The 16672-nt window shown below is 39.9% G+C and overlaps 1 protein-coding gene and 1 long non-coding RNA gene across 2 annotated transcripts in view; both read left to right on the top strand.

Moving 5' to 3' along the window:
- The first annotated feature begins 2073 nt into the window (after positions 1-2073).
- On the top strand, positions 2074-12614 carry LOC144628322 (carboxypeptidase B-like). Its single transcript, XM_078486416.1, has 10 exons — positions 2074-2151; positions 3396-3477; positions 3887-4105; positions 5081-5182; positions 5831-5935; positions 6712-6825; positions 7673-7775; positions 10019-10227; positions 11538-11622; positions 12359-12614. The coding sequence occupies exons 1-10, from the start codon at positions 2093-2095 to the stop codon at positions 12538-12540; spliced, it is 1260 nt and encodes a 419-aa protein (XP_078342542.1). The 5' UTR covers positions 2074-2092; the 3' UTR covers positions 12541-12614.
- A 1434-nt stretch (positions 12615-14048) lies between these two features.
- Positions 14049-16672, top strand: part of LOC144628424 (uncharacterized) — a 71390-nt gene continuing 68766 nt past the window's right edge. The window contains exons 1-2 of the long non-coding RNA XR_013566250.1: positions 14049-14210; positions 15577-15697. This is a non-coding gene — a long non-coding RNA (uncharacterized LOC144628424). The remainder of the gene's footprint in view (positions 14211-15576; positions 15698-16672) is intronic.

Raw genomic sequence — 16672 nt, 5'->3', positions numbered from 1 at the left:
AGACTCTGGAATTTAAACTGTGAAAATTAGGGCAGAAATTATTACAAGCTTTTAACATAAAAATTAAAAAACAAGGTAATGCAAAACCGCCCTACCCCAAACGAAGTACTCTGAAGAAGAAATGGGGGTAATGCCATCGAAAATACTTGAGGTTTCGTAAATGTTACATCTACATCAGCAAATTTCCCAGCCCAGATTTTTGTCCAATCCCCTTTTCCAGCCTATTGCTTACCCAAATTTTGGCCAATACCAAGTCCCAGTGACCCAAATCTCAATTTCCAAGTGGAAATTTGCCCAAATCCCAAATCCCATTTTACCCCTTTTGGCCCCTCCCATCAACGCGTTTGTTGGTATGCGCCGCTTGACAAGGTCTATTTTTAAGTATTTTGCGGGTTTAGAACATGTTTGACAAATCTCCTCATTTTGTTCATGATAGGGCGGAACGGGAAAATATCTTGGTTATCTTACACATGGGGAAATATTGGCTTTACTGTGGTATAAGTTACGTAAGAACCACGTAATTATTTTTGAAGATTGTTCTAGCGGATCCTTAAAGTTTATACGAAATCACGTTGAAAGCCTCACTTAAAAAAGGTTTTACTCTTTCAAATATAAGAACCTTTAGGGTACTTTAGGGTAATTTAGATTGCCCAAAAGCTTAAGAACGTGCTGAGGAACTTTGCAAGCTGAGACTCATTTTCTTCACTTGATGTTGCATCGAGGTTTAAGTGCTGACTTTTCCAAAACCTATTTCTAAAAAGTAAAACAAAATTTAGCATTTAAAGGCAAAGTGTTTGAATCCCAAATTATTAAATCAACAACGAGCAACGAGTTTCTAAAACATTTTTTTTTTGTATACTGATAAAAATAAAAGCAAACAACTATAAAACATCGGCATTCTTAATTCTGTTCCACTTAGGAGAAACATGCCAAGGGCGTTTTCAGGATTCAATCATGAAAAAAATAAGAACATCCAGTCTCGATTTAGTCTCAACTCAAAACGTCTACATTCTTACATTAAAGAAGATTGAGTGTTTTTTAATGAATGCGCATGTGATTATATTCAAGGGACTGTGTCAAGGCTGAGTATACGTAAAGTTTATTTTATTTTGTTTTGCCAAATACTCGCCATGAATCTAAATGTTTGCAAAGGAATTACTTCTATGGATCTAAATGACAAAACCATAGCTTCATTGAAACCAAATTTGTCTTCCGGGCGTTAAAATTTATACTTATACAACTGTTCAGTCCAACATTATTTCAAAAACCCATATCATAATCCCCTTCAACCTTCGACACTTTTAGCCACCTGTACTTTCTTTTGTATTTGCTGTGTTATTGAAATTGGTTATTTTTATATTTCACTGAACTTGATGGTCATTTTCCCAAGCCTAAATTTGGTTAAAATTTTTAAGGAACAAACTCGCATGGCAGAAAGCATTACGTGATCCTAATAAGATAATAAATAAAACTAAATTGGACTATATTCACAAAAGACGAAAGTAAATTCGTTTTTTAAACAATTCAAATGGCGATTATTGATTTTTTTAAATGGTGACAAAGAAATATAAATGCATTTAGATTGAGCATTTGCTTATGGCAATAATTTCTCAGGCGCCCGGCCTTGGTAAAATACGACCGTCCTGCAGTCAACGATGACAAAAAACAGGCAAACATTAAATATACATCTACGAATGCAAACTAAGGCAAAGTTTACACAGCTTCGAGAGAACATTTGCCTTATATTAGTTGTAGTTATTGCCATTTTTAGATGAACCATATTCTGACATTGAATTTCTAATATCAAACCATTGTCAATGGTTTAGAATGACGTAAGGAGGCCAGAATGTAGTTCTGTTTAAATTTAGTGCAACAAAAAGCATTAGTTCAGTTGGTTTAGCTGTGGCAGTTTTTGTATTTTTCATTAAAATAGTTGACTTGCTGAAATGATAATGTTTTCTTAAATTTTAAGATCTTTTTATATGGTGCAGATGTATGTCATTCTTAAACTATAAACGCCAATAACATTTCTTTGAAAACCTTCCCATAGAAGATTTTCTTGTCAGTAGTCCAGGCGACTCACACTGTAATCATGAATTGGGGCTTAACTTTAGTTGTGTTAACTATACTGCAAGCTTGGCTTGTGCAAAGGTGAGCTAAACGTATTATTATTTTGTCGATTTTTACAATTTTTGCGGTTTTAAAATGAGATAATTTACCAATACTGCCCTTCCAAAGTGGCTACATTCTCGAATTAATTCGATCGTTCAAGTTTTTCAATTGAGAAACGAAACCGATCTATACACAAAAATTTCCATCAAGAAAAAGCAATGCAGACTAATCTTTATATAAGCTCCATATAAAGGAAGAGAGCTTATTCAGAGTATTATGTTACATAAAAAGTGGTCTTACGATCAAACGAAAACTCAGAATAGCTTAAAAATGTGGACGCTGACTGCTTTAAGCGAACCTTGAGTTTCTTTGGGCCAATTTGATCATATTCGAACAAATCCAAAAAAGTATAAGTTTCCTGAAAGCGTATTAGAATTCAAAAACTATAAAAATAAATGTTAACAACTTATGTAGGAAAAGGTTTCGGCATTTTTTAGAAAAGACGCAAGATCCGTGGATTTTATTGTTTTCGTTTTTCTCATCTGAATTATCGAAACAACGCGAATTTCTCCTTCACAATGTTTTCGTTCGCCTGTATGTTAACCTCTTTTTCTGAAAAGTAGCCCTTTCGTCTTCTTCTGTCCCCTTTTTTGTGTCCAGGACACAAGTTTTGTGTTCGCAAGAAATGTTGCGCGGGCGGGCAAACATAAAAACATTTGTGTCCGCAACAATGTGTTCTCGTTTGCCATGGCCTATGAGATATGAACACATGTGCAAAATTTGAGCCAAATGGTTCGAAACGTCAACGTAAACTAGACTGAAATGTGCGCCTGTGTACGTCAGTTTATCTCTTTGAGTTCGACATGCTGACCATTGTTTGTTCAAAGACGTGAAATAGACCCAAAGAGTTAGACTTAATAAGATTTACATTGACGCAAATTTGATTTTGAAACGTATTATCCACATATTGTAACTGTATGAATATGGACGATATCAATCGAGACCCTAAAATAAAGACCAGCTTCTCCGCGGTGATATCTGGCCAATAAACACAAGTCAGATTATTAAATTGCGGTGTACCACGGTAAGATCACTTACAACTTTACTGTGCGCTTATGAATCAACACATTCAAACAGGGTTGTTTTTTAAAGAAGGCGAGCTTAATGAAGGCAATGCGGTATACTTGAAAAGTTCGTCTACAATTCATTGCAACCTTGGAAAACAAATGTTTGAAAGAGAAAAATTATTCATTCACACATGATTGCTTACTTTAATTACCCAGTGAGAAGGTCATCCGTGTAACTCCTGAAGTTGAGAGTCACCTCATATTTTTGCGCGGACTGGAAAAACGTCCCGACATTAAGGTAAATTATATACAAACATAATTGTTAAAAGTGGTAAGGTTAAGTCTGCGTCGAGCCAAATGGCCCATACCGCCGGAGCCTATCCTTGTATCTGTAGCATTTTTAGGAGTACACTGTATTTCTACTACCCCCTGGATGGGATGCTAGTCCATCGCTGAGTTACGTCTCCCCCCCCCCCCTCCCAAGCATAAATTCGCCTGCACCTATTTATACACCTGATTTGAGAGAGGCACTTTGAGAGTAAAGTGTCTTGCCTAAGAACATAGCACAGTGCACCCAGCCAGGGCTTCAACCAAGACTGCTCGACCCAGATTCCAGCGCGCTTATCATTAGGTCACGGCGTCTCCCACTTGAAAATTCCAGCTTATTAAATCACAAGATATATTTAGATCGTTTCTTTTATTAAAAGATTGACTTCTGGAAAGAGCCGAGCCATCTTTTCCAACCAGTTGACATTGAAGTTTCGGAAGGAGATTTCATTACTCTGTCCTCTCTTCTGGAAGCCGACGGCATCGAGTTCAAAGTCCAGATTGATGACGTCGATAAATTGATCGAGGGGGAACTGGAAACTACCGGAGCAAGACGTGGTTATGGAGGCTGGCACAGTCAGTATCACAACCTTGAGGAGGTATGAATGTAACGCGTGATGTGATTGGTGGATAAAAATAACCGTTTCCATGACGTCACACTGCTTTTGTTCAAATGACAGATGTTCGAACGAATTTCACCTATCGTATGTCAATTGTCTCTTCAGTTGTAGGTGCACAAATGACTTTACAACGTCGTATAACAACAACAAGGTGTCTCACGGGACCAAATTAAGTGCGACGCTAATGTTAAAGAGACAGGAATTAGGATCTAAATCCAGGTCACGTGCGCGAGTCATGCCATACGCTGGTGTCATCCTCTAGTCTCTAGTTAAGGTGCCAATCGCACACAAAGTGCTGGGAGATAACGGAGAGCGATCACTCAATTTCTCTGATCGTTATCCATTCGTCCGTCCTTTGCGACTGCCTTTCTGTTCAGTCTCTCAGTCGCTCGGCCGTCTTTCTGTCTGTCTGTCAATCTGTTTATCCATCTACCTGTGCGACCGTCTGTCCTTTTGATTAAAGAGATGTCTGTCTGCCCTTCGATCTGGCCTGGCATTAATCAGTCTGCCAGTCTGTCGGTCTCTTTGCAATTGGCTGTTTGTCTGTCTGTCTGTGTGGCTGGCTGTCTCATGCACAGCATAAAAATAGGGATTTACATGAAATTAAAGGTGGTTAAATCTGGTGTAAAGTTGGTTATCCAACTTTATACCATCAATTAAATGTTGTTAAAGGTTGTTGAACTGGTCTTTACGGTACCGTCTGTAAATGTTATTTAAAGTTGGTATAAAGGAGTCTCTTTATCTACCTTTATACTTGAGTGTAAAGCTGGCACAAAGGGTCAGCTTAAAAAAATTAAAGTTTGCGCAGTATAGCTGATTAAAATTAAAATTTACACCAGCTTTACTTGAGCTTTACACCACGGTGAAGTTATGTTTTCATGCTGTGTCACTGTCCGTCCGTCTTTTCGCCCGTCTGTTAACCTGTCTATCTAAAGCTTCTTTCGACTTTTACAGATACACTCAAAACTGTACGAGGTTCGAAACTCCTATAGCGACATGACTTCGATCATAAGCCTTGGCAGGTCTCACGAGGGAAAGCAAATGCGAGCTATTAAGGTAAGTAATATGGGAATCAAATGATTAAAGTGTGACACTAAATTTTTGCAGGAGTTAATTTTGAAGATTGGCCATTTTTTGTATTTTGCGGGAACGAATTTTTGCGAATGGAAACGAATGACTTTTTTGCAGGGAATTAATTTTGTAATTTTCAGGAAGTCTATTTCAATTGAAATTACAAGCTTTTCGCTTTTTATTTGAAATAAAGTCAAAGTCAAAATACAGGTCAAACAAAGTCAAAATACAGATCAAACAACACGCGGATGTTGAAATGTATAAAATTGGTGTCAATCTATTACAATAACGCCTTATTCTAGAGTAGCTGACTGCTCTGTCAGTACATTATGATCAGTAATTTCGGTTCCACCTGATGCATTATCTCCCAAGGTTATTGCAAGCATTCTAAAAAAGTCTTTGAATAAATTTTTGCGGAAAAATTTTTAGGAATTTGTTGTTGATGTTGTTGTTGAACCATTTCTTGTGGATCATGAAAAAACCTCAAAACTCGCAAAAATATGAACCTGCAGAAATTAAGTGCAAAACGGTACTTATTTATTTAGTCAGAGATCCAGATTCTTAACTGCCTGACTGATCGATTGACTGATTCAATACGTGCTTGACATGAATTTTTGCTGTTCCCTGTTTTAGATCAAAGGAAAGTACAGTTTCAACAAGCCAGTGTTTTTCATTGAATGTGGAATTCACGCCAGGGAATGGGTGTCTCCCGCTACATGCATGTTCATCATTGACGAGGTAAAAACTGCTTCCCCACTGCGCAGAATGTTTGCTTATTTAATAGGTACTCAGCCGTGTTTTATTGGAAATGCGCAAATCTAATTGTTTCTTTTATTGTTTTCTATTCGCGGATAGAATATCGTGTATGTTCGGTTTAAACATACATAAAATCGTAGATTTTGGTCCATACTCCTTTTGAGATCTACTCAAACAATTAGACTACTCGCCCTCGTATTCTACGAGCGAATAGAAAACTCGGGTACATTAATATACCTGTTGTTAAATAGGTATTACAACGAGTAACTTGACCTAAAGCAAGTCTTAAGAATTTATATCACTGAAAAACAACCCTATCTTTACATTTCCTTCCAAATGTTACTTCTTTTGACGAGTGTGCATTGTTTCGATGCTGAGTGAGCCGAAATCAAAGATTCCCAATCTTCGTCAATGTTTGTCAGTCTTCCGCAAGCTTCGGAAATTGTTAGAAATGTCTGTAAGACGTTCAGAAACTTTGTATATAGTAAAGGCTTAAAATGCGTACGGTCATCATCAATGTTAGTTTGGCAATGAAACAATGTATTTGTTTATTAGATAGTGCTGCCACGCCATTGCGCGCAATGTTGTTTGATTTAAGTTATTCCCAGACGCGATGTCTAGATTGTGGGGATCGCCCCCCAAAAAACGACTGCGTGGGAGGCTAACTTAGTTGCTGATAGTAAGTAAAAAAACTATTTCTATTTGTATCCGTGTTACGTGCAGAAAGAAATTAAAATTTCTCATGTTTCCATCTTTAGATGACACAAAAGTACGGACGTGATTCGTCAGTAACAGCTCTTTTGGATAAAATGGATTTCATAATACTGCCTGTTTTCAACGTCGATGGATATGCCTACACGTGGATAAATCCGGTTGGTTACATCAACCATCTTTCTTGTGTATAACATTTCCATTTGTTATGTTTTATGACACCGGCAAACCTTACCGGCTAAGGGTCGAATACACAAAACGATCTACAACCCCAGACAAAAATCTTGGGACGTTTTACCCTTTTGATCCTCCCCTCCCCTCCCTTATTCAATAATGTTGAGCGAAAAGCGACCTTACCCAGACAAGGTTGTAAAATGAGGGGCCAACATTGATAGGGGGAACGGAGGTATCCTACTAGCAGTACAGGAATGGGGATTGCTAAATTGAATTAGAAACACTCTCTAATCGGGAATGTTTTTATAACCTTCCCAACTCTTTCTGTCTTGGGTTGTAGTTGCTATCACAGCGCTGGTAAAAGTAAAAAATGTGACTTCCCATTATGTGAAATGTTCCGGCTGACTTGTAACAAGTCCCGGCAAAAGCAGGCTGAAAAGCGGCAATCACAAAGCGAATTAAGAGTCCCTGCAACAACGATTTGTACCTGCGCGCGTCGTGTCCCCTGTGTGAATAGCACGAAGGATTTTTCTCTCATTTGTTTCGCATTTCCTGGTGACTTATCCCCGCTCGTTTTGACCGACCTGTGCAAAATTTCAAGTCGGGGGGAGGGGGGCCAACCATAGGTAAGGGACGGAGATGCTCGTCATCCCACATAGGGGTGTAAATTAAGCCAAGCACCCCATCTCTTTCAAATGGGAGCTCTTCACCTCCCTCCCAAGGTCTCAGCTGTTTCGTACAGTGAGTTTGCAAAAATTCATATAAACACTTTTCCAAACGTAAATAAGAAAAATGTAACCCTCGGTGTTCGGGTAACATTTTGTAATGTTTCAGAAAAGAAGAAAATATCGACTTTGGAGAAAGAATCGTCGTTATCATACTGGATACGGCTGTCATGGTGTGGATTTAAACAGAAACTGGGGCCATGGCTGGGGCGGTATGGTTTTTATTATGAGCATAGTTAATAGAGGGAAATGGTTATGAAGCTAAGCCCAGCAAAGATATTGGTTACAGGTTTTTGTTCGCTATTTTGGGGGTTGACAGTGCACAAAACCTGACAAAATACAATAGGTGGTTACGTGTGTTCATGCAACTAACCAATAAAAACATTGCGATTACGTAATTCTTCCATAGTGTATGAGCGCAAAACATAAGGTGTGCACTATCATGGACCTTCCAACCTTAATCTTGGCCTCTCTGTTTGCTCCTTTGATGTTTGCCGGGCTTCCTAACCATTTCCCTGTATTAACTAACTTATGAGTCTATAACCACTACTTATTGACTTCTGTTTACAGTCAACTCTCTCTTAACGGACACCTTCATAAGACGGACACCTCTTTAAGACGGACACCTGGTGTTGGTCCCGTCCCTACCGTTTTTCAGTTATTTTACTGTAACTAAACTCCCTATAAGACGGACACCTCTCTAAGGCGGACAGTTGGAGCCGGTCCCGATGGTGTCCGTTTTAGAGAGAGTTGACTGTATTACTGAAATAGATCGATATTTAACAGAAGCAATGCCAGTGTATCCTAGTTTTATTTTACCAAAACTGTGGTTTCGGAGGAGTTTCGCGCGCGAAAACAATTTTTATTTTAGGAGTATCTGAGCCAAACTTAAAAGTATAATTTCCGAGTCTTATTCTTATCAAGTTATGTCGGTATTATCTACCAACATGTCCACTTTTTAAATTTCTATCATTTCTATCATTTATAGAATCATTGTCAAAATTATATTGTCAATTACAGCTATTCCAATAAACGTTGTCTGATGAAAACATGACAGACGGGGTTTTGTGGACCTTCTGGGACCGGGAGAAGGAAAAGGGGGCTTCAGATTCCACCACTTAACAGTTTTTGCTATGGCCAACAAATTAACACAGGATGGTGCATACATGAATTCTGATACCTGCATATACTTTAGTGTCATTATGACGCAATGTGACGTCGTTATGACGCCAAAAATCGGTTTAATCGCACATCGTGGTGCAGCTCAAGGGTACTCGGCGAGGACCCACCTTGTGTAGGGGTATTGAGGTTATGCAAGATACCACCTGTCTGATTAGCAAAATTTATTGGCTTCAAAATTTGAGTTAAGACTTTCAGGTGTGCATGAAGCTTGCATTGCTGGAGAAATGGCACAAGGATGTCTGAATCTTTTTCTTAGTTTCTACTCCTGATAGAGTGGGGGCTATACAAGCAAGACACCATCTTTTAAGGTGGGGAAGGGGGGTACATGAAGAGACCACCTGTCTGTTTGCAGAGTGGTGGGTCCTGTCTGAGTGCAATAGTTTTGACCATTTCCATAAGGCATGAGGCAAAGTGCAAGGAACTTCGAATAACTTTTAGTACAGCAAACAATTCCTTTGACCCCATTGTAATTAATGGTAGTGAAATCGAATGCGTTCCTAAGGCTAAGATTCTAGGTATGCACATTACATGTAACCTTAAATGGAATTGTCATATCGAAGAAATCGGAAAGAAATCTAGGAAACGAATGTATTGTCTGTCACAGCTCAAACGCTCTGGTCTCGGCACACAGGAGCTAATTCAATTTTATCGAACTTGTATTCGTCCTCTTACTGAATACGCTTGCCCAGTATTCCATGTTAGTCTTCCAAAGTATCTTTCAGAAGAGTTAGAGAGGATCCAAAGGAGGGCAATGCGCATCATCTTTCCTTTCAAGCCCTACCAAGAAGCCTTGGCTCAGGCTGGTCTTGAAACTCTTTCAGCAAGAAGACAGTCCCTAACGAACAAGCTTTTTTCAAAGATTGCAGAAGACAGGAATAACAAACTCCATAATTTACTCCCAGAGAGGAACACCTGTCATTACAATTTGAGGAAGAAACGCAAATTCAATGCTAATTTTAAGACAAATAGATTGAAGAACTCATTCATTCTTAGCAATGCGCTCAAATTTTAAATATTTGACTTTTCATAGCTGCATATTTCATTTTGTATATATAAGAAATTTTAACCCTTTTTAACCATTGTAATTTTTTTTGTAAAAAACTATATTATTCAACCCTCGGGTTGCAATTTAGTTTTAATAAAGCATCTATCTATCTAAGGCAATATAGTGTGTATCTGAAAGGATTGTTAGCTTGTTAATTTTTTTAGCTCTTGCGCAAGTTTATAATAAAGGACTGAAGTTTCTTACTTCAAACAACGTTAAACACGGCAGGTACTGGAGCGAGCTCGTACGCTTGTGATAGCACATTCAGGGGTTCTGCGGCCTTTTCTGAAGTGGAAACTGTTAACGTCCGCAATTACCTGAAAGGACTTGCCGATGCCGGAAAGTTGAAGGGTTTCATTGATTTTCATGCCTACAGTCAAATGTGGTTCATCCCGTGGGGATACACAAGAAGAGATACCCCGGACCATTATGAACAGGTTTTCAAATTCCCTTTTATTTATGTACTATCTGTTTAGTTAATTAGTTGCACTGATTAATATTATCTCTTGATCAATTGAGTGGTTACTTGTTTGTCTGAGTGTCGTCCGGTCTGTCAGTCTGTTCGTCCGTCCGTCCGTCTATCTATCTGTCTGACTTTAAACTGGCTGACTTCTTGTCTAGCTGTCTTGTTCAACAAAAACTTGACCGATTTACTGTCTGTCTGTCTACCTGCCTGCCTGCCTGCCTTATGGTCTGGTTGATTGACCTACTGACTGATTAACTGACTGTCATGCTGACTGATTATCTGACTATTTTGAATGATTGAAACGCTGCTGACTAACTGATCGACTGATTGACTGACTGACTGTCAGACCGACTGATTCTCTGGCCGACTGCCTTGCTGACTGATGAACTGACTGTACTGAACTGACAGACGGTTTGGCGGACAGTTTGACTGACTGACTGACTGACTGACTGTCAGACCGACTGATTCTCTGGCCGACTGCCTGGCTGACTGATGAACTGACTGTGCTGAACTGACAGACGGATTGGCGGACAGTTTGACTGACTGACTGACTGACTGACTGACGGATGACTGACGGACAGAGTGACAGACTGACTAACTGACTGACGGACAGAGTGACAGACTGACTAACTGACTGACGGACAGAGTGACAGACTGACTAACTGACTGACTGACTAACGGACGGACGAACAGACAGACGGAAAGACTGTGACTGACTGACAGACTGACTGACAGACTGACTGACAGACTGACTGACTGACAGACAGACAGACTGACTGACTGACTGACTGACTGACTGACGGACGGACGGACGGACGGACGGACGGACGGACGGACAGACAGACAGACTGACTAAGAGACTGACTGACTGACTCACTGACTGACTGACGGACGGACGGACGGACGGACTGTTTAAATTGCTGACTAACTGAATGAATGTTTACTGAATGTTTACATCGAGTGGCAGGCCTTCTGACTGAGTAGTTGACTGCTTGACTGACTGATGGAGAGACGGACGGACAGACGGACTGACTGACTGTCTGACTGACTGACTGACTGATGGAGGGACGGACGGACGGACGGACGGACGCACTGACTGACTGTCTGACTGACTGGCTGACTGAGGAAGTCAGAGAAAATTCAGATCAGTCGATCATCGTAATTTCTCAGTCTATTTCTATCTGTCTATCGCACTTGTGTAGGGTTTTAAAATATAACTTAATAAATTTAACTCATTATTTGACTATTTAATTCAACTTCATTTTACACTCATGTTGCCAGATGAGGGTTGCTAGGGCGGCCGCGAATGCTATCACACGTAAGCACGGAACAAGGTTCCAGTATGGATCATCGGCAGCTCTACTATGTAAGAATTACGACTTTGTTATATACTGTACATGTTTTAGTTTCCGGTGTGCACACTAACTCAATTACTCTCTCTGCCAAGTAGTACATAAGCTCCATTTCCTTCTCTTGACTTGGAAAAACTCGAAATATAGTCTGCATTTTAGCCTGCGAGTAGTCTCCCTTACTTGACTCTCTAATGGGGTAAAACGAGCGCGTTCCCGAAAGGGAGATCTGCAAGATATTCCTGCCCAGACCGCGCTCGGCTCGCTCCAGGTCACCTGACTGTCCGATTTTGTTCTTTCTAATACCCACTAGGGTAATTGTTCGCAGGCTACATTTACTTACAACTAAAAAGTGAAAAATAATTCCTGGTTGAAGAGGAACACTGTGAGAGTAATGTGTCTAACCAAAGAACACAACTCAATGACTCATGACCCGGCATCCCTTGAATTTTTGACATCATTTTGAAAACTCTTTAATAGGTCTATTTAATTTGACCAATCACAATCTCTGAAATGATGAAAACAATTGTTGGCATGGTATCACACACTGGCGGGAAAGCCAACATTTTCTATGTCAGTTTCACCTTCAAAAGTCAATTTTGATTGACCATGATCAAAACAGATGGGACCCATTACAAACTTTCAAAATATTGTTACAAAGATGTGAGATATTTCTATAAAAATGTATAGTTGTTGGGTAACAACAGCATGCTGCATTTTGTTCACTTTGTTTCTTTCTGGTCATTCTTTCAGACCCTGCAGCCGGAGGATCAGAGGACTGGACATACGGGAAACTTGGTGTGGAATATTCCTTCTCGGTGGAGTTGCGTGACGAAGGCCGTTACGGTTTCTTACTGCCAGCCAATCAAATCATCCCCACCGGGGAGGAGACATTTGAGGGGTTGAAAGCCTTGGTCAGCGCAATGGATGTGTGATGACCTAAACAGGCAACAGTCTGTCTAACTTGCTATTTGAAATGCAAAAATAAAAGAAGTTAGCGTATGTGTGATGTTGATTAAGATTCCCATATCATCTTGTCATCTTCTCTTTCAGTGTCAGTCTTCCTATATATAGTTCTCGCATACGTGCCACCCCAAATCGAGACCATCTTTTTCAATACGGCTATCTCGCTACGGCTGTTTTTTCGCCTGAACCTAAGTTCAATTAGTCATTTTCTTATCAGAGTGGTTTTCACTTAAGTGTCGGCAGTAATTCGCATTTGCTTTGGTTTTGAATTACTGCGCCTAGTTATTGGTTTAAAAATCTCGCGCCACTTTTCTCATCCAATCAGAAGTAAAACGAAAACCAATCGTGAATCGCTCACACACAATTTTCCCGCGCTTCGTGCCAACCACATGTATTTACTTCGAGACTTGCTTGAATTGGTTCACTTGAATAAATATTGTTGGTGTCCTTTGTGATTAGCCAGAGTTATTACTTTGGTTTTGGATTTAGGACACTCAATCGAAAATTGAAAATTATGACAAAAGCTAGCGCGTCCATTTTCGCCATTGCCAGAAGTTCCGTTTGCTTTCCATATTGTTAAGGTGCTTACATGCGAATGAACATGTGTCAGGGACAAAATCACAAGAACGTGTAGTAGGGACATATATGTTGCATCGACACATCCCATTGTAGCTACATTTTCTTGTGTGTTTACATGCTGTGATTTTGTCCCTGATACATGTCCCTGTGACATGTCCCCACAACATGTCCCTTCGTGTGTCACCACCATTATCAAATCAATGGCACGAGTGTCCTCTGAAATATGCCAAGTGTTCAATTGCAGGAGGTGTCCGGTTGGCAACGTTTTACCTGTGTCTGTTATTTTTGTGGGTCGGGTTGTATGACACGGCGTCTCCGACAGATAGGTGTCTTGTTCGACAGGGCGTTGCCTTTCGAGGAAAGAAGCCATCTATAATTTGTTGGGAAAACCTAACAAAATAATAATGGAAAGACATCATGTTACAGATTAACATTTTAAAATCCAAGAGTGCATCACGGTCACATTTTGCTAAAAACTTTCAGCTTTGAAACACTAGAACTCTCCAAGTAGCCTGTTCCAGGCTTTCGGCTAGTTGGAAAGCAGGGCGAAAAACGGCAACCGAATGACCAAGGGTAGGGGAGTGGGGAAAAGATGGATCACCTCAGTCCTCTCGCCATTTCTTCAAGGCTATTCTCTAAGTATTTTATACCTTCGCAGGAGCCCTCAATTCCTCCACTTTCTCTCGCAAATTTTAAAAAATCTTATTCCGTCTACAAACAACGAGTTCTGTTATTCTTTCTCCGTATGAAAATACTGTTACATTCCCCCACTCCCCACTCCCTACTTCCATCACCACCATTACCACCCATATACTTTGTCTTACTGTGACCTCCATTTTCTGGAGTCCAGTCCACGTATTCCAAAAGGCCTGGTTCCGTCCAAGATGGCGGTCCTTGTTGAGCAGGAAACCGTTTTGAGCTATTGGCTAAAAATTAGTCGTTGTTGGAAGGCGAAAGCTTTCGGAATTTCTTGGAACATCGAAATAAAATGAAGACGAGGTGAATTTATGGCCAACTTTGGATCGGACAGTAATTCTGTCCATATTTTGCCGACATGCAGGTAATTTACTCAGGACAACTTTTTTATTTATCAGTTTATGTATATTATAGATTTTTTTAATAGTCTTAGCTAGTACGCAACACAGCCACATGCAAGCTTTTACCGTGAGTAAATAAACGTTCTTGTTGTTGTGGTCGTTTCAATTAACTTTGGTCATTTCTGTCTCACTGGTATCAGGTCGTTTCGCCCGATGAACCATTCGCCCGAAGACGTTTCGCCCGATTTCTGAGTCGATTCGCCCGAAGAAAAAGTCGATTCGCACGGATCGAGAGTCGATTCGCCCGGACTGAGAGTCGATTCGCCCGGACTAATAAAATCCAGGTTAATCGTATGTTTTGTTGGCTTAACTTGATCAAACATATAGCATTTAACGCATTCCTAATCTTTGGCGTCCGGATAGCCTGTCCATATACGCTCCAGGCCTTACGGGGGAAGATCGAGCTTTCAATCCACGTGGACTTTATGTAGCGGGCCAGCTTCTTCAATGCGTCGGTAGTGGCTGTTCCCAGTTGGCCAAACGCAGCAGGAATCTCTTTGTCTGGCAGGAACGGCAGAGCTAGCAATTTCCTGATCAGGCGGTGGGTTCCGTCATCTTGTTCATAGGCTGTTGCTAGTCCCAGCTCTTGAACCTAAAAATAAAACAATTTTTTACAGTTAATAGTCCCATTCAATATCCGAGTATTCTTGAGCTTAGTTTCGAGATTTCATGGTCTATTGTCGTAACTGCAAAATTGTAAGTTTTGTAGCATAATTCTTATTAATAATGATTTTGTAAAACACAAACATGTGAAAATAAGCGAAAATAACCGACGTTTCGGAGTCTTCATGACGCCATTGTCAAGGTAAGTTTATAAAGATTACAAATTCTGCGATTTCAAAAAGTTGTTGCATAGTAAGGTAAATAAAATTCAATTTTTTTTTGAAAACTGAGAAAAACAGAAGTCTAAACATACATATACACTCAATAATCGCTGTTATACAACTCGAACACAATCGAACTCAATCCGATTCGATTTTCTTCGGATTCCGTCATTTGATAAGTAAATCACGCAGGACTAACCAGAGGGATTGTGCACCGTACAAAGTGTCCGCAATATAAACAAATAGGATTTCGGTAATCGAAGGTTCAATTGAGTACGATTGTCGACTGTTCGGTAATCGAACGTTCGATTTTGTTCGATTGTCGACTGTTCGATATTCGAACGTTCGATTTTGTTCGATTGACCAAATTTTATTGTGAGTTCGATTATGTTCGATTACCGAACCCAATCGAACGATTGGTGTTCGATTGGGTTCGATTACCGAACGTTCGATTGGATACGCCGGGTTTTCTCAAGAACGTTTTATATTTATTTGTGCCAAACAGATTCCACCACTCACAATCGAATTTCAGAATAATTAAATGCGCAGAAGGAATTATGACTGATCGATGAAGAGCTAGAGAGATGAAGGACTGCAGGACACATGCAAGAACCAAAGATAATATGGTAGGAAATGCTAATGTAATTTTTTTTTTTTGGCGGGGGGAGGGGGGAGGGGGGGAGGCACTGTGAGAGTAATGAGTCTTGGCCAAGAACACAACACAATGATCCCTATTCTACTGTTCCAGTGAATTTTAGAGGGGCTCAGTTAGGTTGGTCATCAACTCATGCAGTGAAACTTGTGCCCACAAACAAGGAAACACTGTTGCAGAAACATTGTTGTGAAAACAGTTAGTACAGTTGTTTCCTCATTTGTATTCATGCAACATTCATTAAATATTAATGTTGCAGAAGCATTAAGTTTTGTTTCTGAGAAGCAAAAAAATTATTTCAAAGTTTTTCAAAAGCAATTTGTCCATGCAAACGAGGAAACATTTTTAACAATGGACCCTCCTGCTTAGTTGTAAAAAGAATATGTGGTCGAATATGTGGTTGTTCAGTATCCTTTATTGTTTCACGAACTGACTGTTTTCCTATATAAATATACCCTATTTCAATACGGCGGTCAGAAAGTGCAATGATGACACGATTGTTCTATCTGGATCAAGAGAAAACCTAGGTTAGATATATCGACCACTTTCTCTAGTCAGAGGCTGTTTCATTACCCTACAATAATATTAAAACAGGTCTCATAAGCCTATAAAACTGGTATTTTATAAATATTTCTCGCTCAACTTTGCTCGACGATGTGCTGCACCAGAAACAATTGTTTGGCGCCGGTTGTCCAAATGATGGATATAATAACGCTATCCACCGGATAGTAGTTCATAGTTTGTTTTGCCAAGATTTATCCGCTGGATAGCGTTATCCACCCTTTGAACACCTGGGTCCTTGTTTGTGGCAGCCTGGAGCTTACAGGAGAAGTTACAAATTATGTAAGCAAAATAGTGACTTGGGGGTTTCTGGACAAGATTTGAAGAACATGATTGCAGCGTCATTTCGACATCTTTAGCAACGCAATCGAACGGAGATCAATGTTTT

Source organism: Oculina patagonica, chromosome 10 (genome assembly GCF_052425735.1).
Source record: "Oculina patagonica isolate OP01 chromosome 10, crgOcupat, whole genome shotgun sequence".
Classification (NCBI taxonomy): domain Eukaryota; kingdom Metazoa; phylum Cnidaria; class Anthozoa; order Scleractinia; family Oculinidae; genus Oculina; species Oculina patagonica.
The sequence above is the reverse complement of the archived record's forward strand: the minus strand, read 5'-3'. Positions and strand labels throughout refer to the sequence as shown.

Coding starts and splice junctions, on each gene's coding strand:
- LOC144628322 (XM_078486416.1), top strand. CDS start 2,093: ATGAATTGGGGCTTAACTTTAGTTGTGTTAACTATACTGCAAGCTTGG. Junction 4,106..5,080: donor AGTATCACAACCTTGAGGAG/GTATGAATGTAA, acceptor CGACTTTTACAG/ATACACTCAAAACTGTACGA. Junction 7,776..10,018: donor CTGGGGCCATGGCTGGGGCG/GTATGGTTTTTA, acceptor TAAACACGGCAG/GTACTGGAGCGAGCTCGTAC.